The sequence below is a fragment of the Hevea brasiliensis genome, chromosome 14 (genome assembly GCF_030052815.1).
Source record: "Hevea brasiliensis isolate MT/VB/25A 57/8 chromosome 14, ASM3005281v1, whole genome shotgun sequence".
Lineage (NCBI taxonomy): Eukaryota > Viridiplantae > Streptophyta > Magnoliopsida > Malpighiales > Euphorbiaceae > Hevea > Hevea brasiliensis.
This window is the reverse complement of record NC_079506.1, coordinates 87082773-87093414: the sequence shown is the minus strand read 5'-3', so window position 1 is coordinate 87093414 and position 10642 is coordinate 87082773. Positions and strand designations below refer to the sequence as shown.

Here is a 10642-nt window from a genome sequence, read left to right as displayed (position 1 = left end):
CACGATCAAATGCTAACAAATTAATATTCAATCTCTTCATAATCCAAAAATCAAAGCAGATTGTAATAAACAAAGTGCCAGCTAGCTGATTCTGTAATCCTTTGATCAACCATTTCAATAAAACAAAAGATAAGTGCTCAAGGGAAAAAAAAAAAAAAAGGAAAGAATTAATAGAAAGAGAAAAGAAAGGCATGTATTCTATTATATATATATGCACACGGGTTCTTATCTTTTGAGTTCAGAAAAGCTCAGAAATAAAGTTTAGAGACTTCTATACACATCAAAAAGAATAGCATTTTGGAGCTGAGAGATATATTATGGAAGAGAGAATGTCAGGCTTTTGCATTACAAAAGCAAGAAATCATGTTCGTGGTGATGATGATAGTGGTAATAATTGTAGCACGGGAACTAAGTGCGGGCGTTGGAATCCTACTTCTGAACAAGTTAAAGTTCTGACTGACTTGTTCAGGTCCGGACTCCGAACTCCGAGCACTGATCAGATCCAGAAGATCTCTTCTCAGCTTAGTTTCTATGGCAAGATCGAGAGCAAGAACGTGTTTTACTGGTTTCAGAACCATAAAGCCAGGGAAAGGCAGAAGCGGCGAAGGGTTTCGGTCGATGAGAAGGAGATGATGATTCGGAGAGAAGATAGTCTTTCATCTTCTGCAAGATGTAACAGCTTTCTTTCTTTTCTCTTCTTTTCTCCTCTTCTGGGAAATATGCACACAGAAGTTTTGAACCCCTTTTTTTTCATCATCTTTTTCTGCAGATTTCTCTGAGATGAGTCAGGTTACTGTGCAAGAACGAGTGATTGAAACACTCCAACTATTTCCATTAAACTCATTCAATGAAGGGGAATCAGAGAAGCTTAGATTTCAAGCAAATGAATGCAAGGAACCCACATCTTTTTCCTACACATTTGGTACAGAAATTGATCATCCACCATTGGATCTCCGATTAAGCTTTCTGTAAAACGATCTTGGATTGTTTTAGCTAGGGTTAGCATGAAGGGTTAGTACTTAGATGGGATTGTAAGATAAAAAATGGTGGCTTAAAATTAAAAAGCTTTAATTAGTCGTGATTGTATAATTGTTGTTTTAAAATATTAGAAAAGCTTCAACATTCCCATCTGCATGCTCATAAATACATTGTTTAATCTCTCTGTGTTTACTCTGTTGGATTTTTTTTTTGCATTTTCTATGACTATGAGTGCTTGGAAATTGGAATTCACTTGCTCTCATGAGAAATGTCTTCTTGAAATGCATATAAAATTAAAGAAATAGGCATATTTTATATGGTTTTTGATGCCTAGGGTCTGCTTCCATCTTTGAAATCCATGTTCTGATCCCTTCACTGTCCTTGGTCAATAAGAAAAACCAAACTATTTCAATAATATGGTAGTATTTAAAAGATTGAAAAACAAGTTCATCTATGAATATACAATGGGAATTTGGAGCATCTTTTTATTTTGTTTTCCTGGTTTAATTAGTACATTTCTTTCAAAGTTTAAATCAGCCTCCATGAAATATGGATTCAGTGGTTAAGAATTCAGTTCTTGATATATTCCATATTAAGTTCGTATCTTATTGACTATTATTGGAGTTACTCATGCGCGCAAGATGTATCAGTTCTACTATAAATTTCTTTGATTTGTAAGCTCTCCTTGATATGATACTCTTTTTACTCTTAAACTTTAAAAAAAAATTATGTGTATAAAATATATTTAAATATATAAACCCAATTACTGACAATTTGGAAGCTTTGGGACTCTATTATTTGTGTAGAAGGCTCTGAACGGCTGAAAACTTTCTTCTTCATGATTATCCCTTTCCACTTGAACCATAAAAAATAAAAAATAAAAAATAAAAAAAGAAGGCAATCCAACACATAATGGTGGCATGCCTAACACGAACAGTAGCAATATAATCCTTTTGTTAATTATTACTAATTAATGTCTTAGTCTTTTTCTTGATAAACTTGTTTGGTTCCCTGAAGCTTATCATCATCTTGTGGGGTGAACAAAAATTATTTATAATTGAAAAATCAAATCAAAAGTTTTAATTTATTTTTTGATTTACTTTTATAATTTGTTCGATTCAGCTAAGTTAATATTTTTTTATAAGTTTAATTTTCTGTTTAGTTTAATTATTTTTATTAAAAAATTAAAAAATAAACAATTGAATTTTTGTTGAATTTATAAACTATCAAAAAATTTATAATAGACTCAAAAATAAAAATATAAAAATTAAAAAAATTTAAAATAATAGGTCCAAATTAAAAAAATAAATCGAATCATATTGAAATTTTTTTATTCAGTTCGGTTAACATTATTTTTAATTTTATATTTTAATATTTTAATTCAATTTGATCCAAAATCTAAGAATTAAAAATTCTACTCAATTCAGGAATATTTGAATCACAAAGCTAACACTGTAAAATTCGCCAAGTGATCTGCGCAGTAGTTGATCTCGCCATTGACATGCTTGACTCAAACTTTCAAATCTCTTGTTAAAATCTCCTTAATTCCCATAAGGGTTGAGTTCTATCCATGCAATACAGTCATATAAATAAGCAGGGAGAGTTGAACATTATGTTTGGGCCGTACATGGTTATGTTTTGTAAACCCTTCAATCTTCATGGACTCTTCAATCTTCTTATGATGAGTAGATGTGACAACCTGATCGGATGGAGCAGGTTTGGCTGACAAGTTGATTGGGTTGGGTGAGTTTAGATTTCAACAATTTCGAGTTGTGGGTCATTTCAAGTCTCCTTTCTAAAGGGTTTGGGTCAAATCGTTTATAAATTGTAGATCATTTCCAGATTAAATATTAATTTTTTTAATTTGATAAATTTATTTTTAAAAAATAAAAAATAAAAATAATAATATAAAAATTTATTTAAATTCTTTTCTTGTAAATGATTATTTTTTTTATGTTTATATCAAAATAATTAAAAATAATATGTTCCAAGAGGATACATAGTCTATTGATACAAATGTTAATCAACTTAATTAAAAGGATTAACTTTATTGAAGTAATATAAATTAAAATCGTATTAAAAAATGAATCAAATCCCTCTCCCAAATTATTCCATTCAGGCAAAAACCATGAGGAAGAAATGCTTCCCTCTATTTGCAATTTCAGTTAGCTCCACAAATAAATTCCCCAAACAAAGCCCACTAAGGGCCCAATGTTAGATGTGGAAATGGGCTTTAATTCCGGCCCAAGTATGATTGACCAGTGCCAAAATTGAGCTGGATCCATATAAAGCCCAATTCATGAAAGCTTGGGCCCAATAAATCATAAACTTGCAACAGCCGAATGAAAGAAGAGGAGCAAGCAAAAAAGCGAAAGCACAAAGCTGAAATTCACGTATAAAAACAAGATTTCCTGGGCAAGAAGCAACCAAGCACAAAACTCAGAACCAGAAATCAAAGGAATTGGAAGCAGAAAGAAAAAGGGATTTGAAATCTTGAAGTTGGGAAGTTGGATCAGCGAGCGAGAAGTGGGAATGGATGTGATAAAGACGCAGCAAATATCTGCGAGACCCATCGAGAAGGTGATAGTGCACCCTCTGGTTCTCCTCAGTATCGTCGATAACTACAGCAGAGTTGCTAAGGACACTCGCAAACGCGTCGTTGGGGTCTTGCTTGGTTCTTCTTTCAAAGGCACCGTTGATGTCACCAACAGCTATGCTGGTTCAGTTCTTTCTCTCTCTGATAAATTTCTAGATCTCTTTTGTTGTTGACCCTTCAATTTATTCGTGTTATAGATCATTATATGTGAATAGAGGAATTGGGTTTTGTTTGTGTTAGATATTGATTGTGATGGCCATGCTGTTCAAACTAGGATATGATTTCTTTCCCCTTTGGATTCGTGACCAAATGCTTTGTTTGAAAGCTCATAGCCTCATACGATATTTTAATTGTAATTTCTCAGTGCCATTTGAAGAGGAAGATAAGGACCCAAGCATATGGTTTCTTGACCATAATTATCATGAATCAATGTTTTCTATGTTCAAAAGAATAAATGGTACTGTCTCAGACACTATTACTTATATTGCCTTTCTTTCTATAGAGATTTTGATACTATTAAGATAAATTGCTTTTTCAGCCAAGGAGCATGTGGTGGGTTGGTACAGCACAGGTCCAAAACTGAGGGAAAATGACCTGGATATTCATGCGCTATTTAATGAGTAAGATCATCAACTGTGATTTATTAAATCCTTTATGCTGTTTCTTGATGGAAATGGACTACCTCTGACTCGGAGTATCTGCCTCTTGGCAAAATAAATCAAACCTTTCTTTGATTTTTGCTCCTCAGGTTTGCTTTATTATTAATATTCTGCTTTATTAATAAGTTTCTACTGATATTACAGTTATGTTCCAAATCCTGTCTTGGTCATAATTGATGTCCAACCAGTGGAGCTGGGAATACCCACGAAAGCTTACTGTGCAGTTGAAGAGGTGAAAGAGGTGAGGATATCAGTTCTGAAATCAAAGCCAAAAAATCATATTGTTCCATTGTGTTAAATGAGCTGCTTATATGTAGATGTGAGGCAGTTAAATGGATTCTATAGCTGTTCTTTATTTATAATGCTGCCTCCATGTATCATGTATGCTTGTTAATTGATGGTATATGTGCTTGGACATTAGCTGATGGTTATATATGGTTATAGAATGCAACCCAGAAAAGCCAGAAGGTGTTTGTGCATGTGCCATCAGAAATTGCTGCTCATGAAGTTGAGGAAATTGGTATGCCATTTGAAAGCCATTATTTTCTTGTTTGTAAAATATAGTTTATTCAAAATAGCCTTCTATTGCATGCATAAAAGTGAATTCTTTTCGCTTGATCAACTTGATATTCTGTGTCCGGTTTTGACTGTTTCTTTTGCCCACTTTAACAGGTGTGGAACATTTACTAAGGGATGTGAAGGACACCACTATTAGTACCCTTGCAACTGAGGTTTTGCTTCTGAATTTCTCAGTTTTTTCACCTCTCTGTCAGTATGGAAGAAGGAAACTGAGTTTTTGGTTTGTCAATGCAGGTGTCTGGAAAACTTACTGCTTTGAAAGGGTTGGATGCTCGACTTCGAGAAATACGTAGTTATCTTGACCTTGTCATTGATGGAAAGCTACCACTAAACCATGAGATTTTGTACCATTTACAGGTTTTATTATGAGTCTTCCAAAATTTCCTATTTTCTGGTCTTTTTTTTTTTCTGTGCATACACATGTACACATATCATGCATTAAGTTATCAGTTCAATCTTGACTGTAAGAAGGAAGCAAAATTCAAGTCATTCATTTTAACCCTAGTTAGGAATCTGTATTTAATTAAAATGAAATTTAAATAAGTTGTCTTTGATGTTTTCACTGGGTTTGTTGTAGTTTGCTTTGAATTGATGGAGGCTTTTCTTTGTTTGATCTGAGTTAAAGAAACTTAATGTCAAGTTTGTTTTCTTTTTTAAGATAAATAATTGAAATAATGGAACTTTTTTAATATTTTTGTGTTACAGAAATTTTTTTTCTATGTTAACAGTGCTTAATTTTGTCTGGCTTTTCCTTGATTGGCTACATTGTTTGTAATGGAATTTGGAAACCGCTTCAATGTCCTATTGCATAGCTCAAAATAGGAATATTAGATTTGAAAAATGCTTCTAAAATTAAGGACTATGCACTCTTACTAGTTGATTCATATAGAATTTTGGGCATTTTCTTTGACGTTGACTACTTCCACGTTATCTTCTGTAGTCATTGCTCGGACTTGAGTGTCAAATAGCTGATGTCCTAATAGCCACACAATGGACTTGTTTTTCAGCATGGGCTCACAAGCAGTACATGCCTCAATGATCTGATTCTTTATAAATTGAAAATCATGGTGTAGTAAATGAACAATTCTTTCCCAAGAAATATTGTTGTCAATTGAGTCTCTCATTCCATTTTGTGGAACCAAAGCAAAACCATCATGAACTTGAGCCCATTTTTAAGACCATCTTTCCTTCTAAGTTTTTGTCAACCTTCATGATATGCTTACCTCTGTGCATTCATTTATAATCATGAAGATTTATCATCTCACTTTGATTTTTTTTTCTTTTGCTACATTTTGCAGGATGTATTCAATCTACTTCCAAACCTAAATGTGGCTGATTTAATCAAGGCTTTTGCTGGTATAGAAATTTAAAAAATGCTTAGTAACTTAGCCTTCTTTATTATTTTTACTTTGCTGCTTTGTTGTTAGATTATTTATATATTTCCAACATGTGCAGTGAAAACCAATGATATGATGTTGGTTATCTATCTTTCTTCCCTTATCCGAAGTGTAATTGCTCTCCACAACTTGATCAACAACAAGGTGAGGACATCTTTATTAATAATCGTTAGAGAAATTACTTATTCAAGTTCTGTCAAGCTTGTAAAGGATCTTTATCATGGGCATGGCCCAATCAATATATAGTGGTCCAAACATTGCTATAATAAGTTGCTTTATTCATGTTTTTCTAAAGTTCAAGCATGCATGATTTTCTCATTCTGTTGTGATTTCATAGTGGTCCAAACACAGTAGTGGTTTAGTTGAAATCAGGTGCTAGTAAATCCTGATCATATTCTGGAGAGCTTCATAATGGATCTACAAATGCATCTTTGATGTTCTTCACTCTTAACTTTTATCGGTTACAATGCTTGCTTCTACCCCCTCTCCTGTCTCCCAAGTCTCAATGCATCCACAAAACTTTGTAGATTATAGATCAGGCATAAATTCCTCATCTCAAAAAATATGTTCTTCACCTTGAAAAAGCTTCTCTGCCGACCAAAGAGATCATAATGATTATTATTACCATTAAGATCCATCATGGTTTTATATTTCTGAAAAACTTGATGCATGCGTTTATTTTGCTCTAGCTTATCTGGCTAGCTCTTCGGCAATTTTAGTCAAGACTGATATGTCAAGCTGTTTGTGAGTGTCACTTCTTGTGGATTAAGTGATATAAGTGTTATGTTGAACATTAGTCATACAATTTATTGTTCTTGGACAAAATGAAGAAAATTTGGATTTGTGATCTGATTTTCAGATGCTTAACAAAGAACATGAGAAAGCAGAAGACTCGAAGTCAGTTGCTGTACCTGCTGCGGCTGGTAGCTAGAGTTGGAGATTTTACTGGCCTCAGTCTTCTCTGTGGCTGCATGTGCTTTGCAATTCAGACTATGTTGTTCTCTTTCTTCAGTCTTTCCAGCCTTGGAGAATCTTGTGTTTTCTTAAAAAGACAATTGGAAGGGGTAGAAGGATGAGGGTTTAGTGTAAAACTTTCCTTTAGTTTGTGTTTCTTGTGATTGATTAAAGTGTTTGTTCTAATGGATATTTGCAAATGCTATCTTTATGGTAAATGTAAGCTCATTCTTTGGCATCAGAATTTCCATATAATTTGGTTTTCCTTGTGAGATAGGTTTAAATTTCTGTAATTAAAAAAATTAAAAATATTCTTTTTTTTTTTAAATTAAAAAAAGTGTTCCATAGTACATATGGCTGAATGCTAGTAAATAAGGATTGGAATAATTTACGTCAAATGTTGGTGCAATAGTAAGGCTTATTAAGCTCTAAAAAAAAGGTGGTCACGAATCCTAAAGAGATTTATTTTATGTAGAACATAAGATAGATATAAAAGTTAACTTAATGTATAAAAAGAAGTTAATTTTTAAGAAAACATTATTTTAAATACAGTTAAAAGAAAATATGCTATTTAAAATTGGTTAATTAATTATTAAATTTATGAATTTAAAATTTTTAATAATTATAATTAAAACAAAAATTAACACTTCAATATTGTATTGTTCTTTTTAGCCAACTTGCTTAGTATTACATAACATGTTTATCCATTTGAAGTGAATGGGACATGCCATATTGCTGTTTACTTAATTCTATGGGGCAAGATGAGAGTTGAAATCCAGATATTTCATTTTTTTTTAATTTTTTTTATAAAAGAAATATTAAAATAAGCAATAAAATTACTAGAAAAATATGTCACAAAATTACGTAAGATGAAAACATCCCTCTTCTTATCCTCGATCATCGCTCCAAATTAATCACCAACCTTGACACCCCAACAAGATAATCATCAACGATACAAGATCATTATCATCACCGATAATTCAACTGCAGATCAGTTAGATACATATTGCATGAATTCGTAATCAGACTCGATCCCAGCCATTGTTTCAGGCGCCAAAACCACCTCTAAGTCGATGCTTCCGCCGCCTTCCCGCCCTGGAAAGGCAGAGATCTTACCGTCAAATTTGTTGGCCCCACCACTCCTAACGGCCAAGGGTCGACCCCACCCGAAATCATTATCGTACATTGGAAATCTAGGGGAGCTACCCATGGTCATTGATGCACCATCAAAGTTTCCCAAGGGGAAACACTTCGGATCCTCCTCCCAATTCTTTACGAAACGACGCACCATCTCGTCGTTGTGAGCTATTACGTTCTCATTTAATTGTTCGGCGCACCATCGCAAATCGCGAGATAAGACGTCACCGGCTGATGCGTATGTGGGTATGCTTTGAATTGCGTTCCCGAAATAAAGCGGATGCAGTTTCGGGTTCAAACGGTGCCGGCAATTCGCTGCCATTCTAAATGTCGTCGTTTTGGTTGGGCTCAGCTTCCTCGCCCGCGTCACCGCCTTCCACAGCAGCGCGCACAAAGATTGAAAAGAAGAAATCTCCACCACCGTTGGAGTACGGTTGTTGGACTCCATTTCTTGAGGTTTCGAAACTGCGTTCTTTAACCAGTTTTCAAGAATTGCAGTCATATTCGTTTTTCCATTGATTTGGTGATGATAAGGATCATTACTTTGTTTACCCATTAATTCCACAGCGTCAATGCCTGAATTTTCAATCCATTTCTTGTTGTTAGCTCTGGCTTTTAGCTTCAAAATGGCTTCTCTGCTAAAGCTAAAGATTCTTTCACTCAGTGGCTCGTTTTCATTAAAAGTGACCTTGGGTCCACCCTCAGGGACTTGAAGCACCTCCTGGGATATCAGCACCGAGTTTCTTGAAAAATCGGGCTGCAGCACCTGCGAGATTTTCTTGATTCCTCTTGAAAGCTCAGCGAAGGTGTTAAAGAAGTTCCAGATGGAAGTTCCATCTGTGACAGAGTGGTTCAAGGCACAGCCAATGAAAACTCCATCGGCTAGCTCCGTCACCTGAACAGCCAAGATTGGCTTGTAATGCCCATCATAACTAACAGTCCGATCAAAAGCAAAGAAGCTCTTGACGCACTCAGGGACATAAACTGGAGAAAGAATATCGCAAATGGAAAGATGGGTGGCGCAGGCGTGCAAGAAATCAACACCTGCGTCGTTGCAGGTTATGTAAACGTAACCATTGGAGTCTGTTTTCAATCGACCAGCGAGAGGAGGGAAGTAAGAAAGTGTTTGAGAAAGAGAATTTTTAAGGAGGGAAACAAGAGAATCAATTGGAATATGAGGACGAGTGAAGAGACCACCCTTTTGAATATAGTGGCAAGAAAGCATGGGGAGGTCAGAAACTGAAAGTTTGAGGTCTTCCATGGTGGATTTCTGGTCTGGGAAAACAGTGCATTTGGAGACCAGAGTTAGAGACGGGGCAGAAGGCATTTTTGTTCTTTCTCTTTCCCTCGTTATAGCTTACTTCCTTGTGTATGCAAATTTGCAAGCGAGAAGTGATCGGTGGAAGGAGAAGGACAAGTGGAATGGGCATTTATAGGAGAGGGTCTTGAAGTGGGTTCATGCACTTGGGGAATAATGGGATTTTCTATCTTCTTTTGTCATTAAATAAGTGAGGTCACGAGGATTTGTTATTTTTTTTTTATTTATTGATGGGATTTTATTTCTTACAATTAAAAATTTACAAGTGTATAATCTAGTTGCCACATGTTCTTTTCAGTTGCTCTCCGGGTGCCACATTTTTATACCAAAGCCGTTCTTGAATAAGATTGAATTGGAAATTCTAATAAAAAAAGAGATGGAGTTGAAATTATACTTAATTGTGATTTTCATTTTAGTTATTTCCAAATAAAATGAGTATGTTGTAAATGAATCTAGATTTTATTTTATTTTATTATTCAAATCATAGTTTAGGGATTCTATGAAGATAAGAATTTTTCTTCCAACTCTAATTCTAAAACAAATTTGATAGATATTATCAACTTACTCATAGCAACTTTCACAAATTTCAATGAAGGAATCTCTAGACCTATTCAATCTATAAAGTCATCCTTTCCTCCATAAACAAATGATACTGTTCTAAAAGCAATAAGTTCTAATGGTAATTTTGATTATATAGTCATTAATACTTTACTGCCTTTCTATTCTGCTGAACCCTCAATTCCTATCATTTTGGTGTACATTCATGTCCTGTTATCCAAATACGATAGACCTGGACTGAGTTAAACACCCACCTTTATGCAATAATCAATTACCAGCCCAAATGAAGAATGATTAATTGTATCTCTCTTTGACACTGAATTGATTATCATCATAAGTTGTGCGAGATATAAGATTTAACATATTTTTTTATAAAATTATTATAATGTTATTAAAGGGTATGTGCTTTTCCTGATAGACTCTATATGTGCGTGTATTTTTAACTAATATATATATATATATATAT

The 10642-nt window shown here is 34.2% G+C and overlaps 3 protein-coding genes across 3 annotated transcripts; 2 read left to right on the top strand and 1 right to left on the bottom strand.

Annotated features, from left to right (window-relative positions):
- Positions 1 to 220: 220 nt before the first annotated feature.
- On the top strand, positions 221 to 1170 carry LOC110640963 (WUSCHEL-related homeobox 5). Its single transcript, XM_021792539.2, has 2 exons — positions 221 to 672; positions 770 to 1170. Exons 1-2 carry the CDS (start codon positions 318 to 320, stop codon positions 970 to 972), a joined length of 558 nt encoding a protein of 185 aa, XP_021648231.1. The 5' UTR covers positions 221 to 317; the 3' UTR covers positions 973 to 1170.
- Positions 1171 to 3336: 2166 nt separating this feature from the next.
- On the top strand, positions 3337 to 7401 carry LOC110640962 (26S proteasome non-ATPase regulatory subunit 7 homolog A). Its single transcript, XM_021792538.2, has 10 exons — positions 3337 to 3697; positions 3939 to 4031; positions 4113 to 4194; positions 4378 to 4474; positions 4678 to 4753; positions 4906 to 4964; positions 5047 to 5169; positions 6111 to 6168; positions 6268 to 6353; positions 7069 to 7401. The coding sequence occupies exons 1-10, from the start codon at positions 3511 to 3513 to the stop codon at positions 7138 to 7140; spliced, it is 933 nt and encodes a 310-aa protein (XP_021648230.2). The 5' UTR covers positions 3337 to 3510; the 3' UTR covers positions 7141 to 7401.
- A 578-nt stretch (positions 7402 to 7979) lies between these two features.
- Positions 7980 to 9719, bottom strand: LOC110640948 (uncharacterized acetyltransferase At3g50280-like). Its single transcript, XM_021792513.2, has one exon. The coding sequence runs from the start codon at positions 9625 to 9627 to the stop codon at positions 8155 to 8157; it is 1473 nt and encodes a 490-aa protein (XP_021648205.2). The 5' UTR covers positions 9628 to 9719; the 3' UTR covers positions 7980 to 8154.
- Between the last annotated feature and the right edge of the window lie 923 nt (positions 9720 to 10642).

Excerpts from the sequence above, each read along its gene's own strand:
- LOC110640963 (XM_021792539.2), top strand. The coding sequence starts at position 318 with ATGGAAGAGAGAATGTCAGGCTTTTGCATTACAAAAGCAAGAAATCAT. Across the intron at positions 673-769 it reads TCTTTCATCTTCTGCAAGAT|ATTTCTCTGAGATGAGTCAG; the intron begins GTAACAGCTTTC and ends CTTTTTCTGCAG.
- LOC110640962 (XM_021792538.2), top strand. The coding sequence starts at position 3,511 with ATGGATGTGATAAAGACGCAGCAAATATCTGCGAGACCCATCGAGAAG. Across the intron at positions 3,698-3,938 it reads TGTCACCAACAGCTATGCTG|TGCCATTTGAAGAGGAAGAT; the intron begins GTTCAGTTCTTT and ends GTAATTTCTCAG. Across the intron at positions 4,032-4,112 it reads TATGTTCAAAAGAATAAATG|CCAAGGAGCATGTGGTGGGT; the intron begins GTACTGTCTCAG and ends TTGCTTTTTCAG.
- LOC110640948 (XM_021792513.2), bottom strand. The coding sequence starts at position 9,627 with ATGCCTTCTGCCCCGTCTCTAACTCTGGTCTCCAAATGCACTGTTTTC.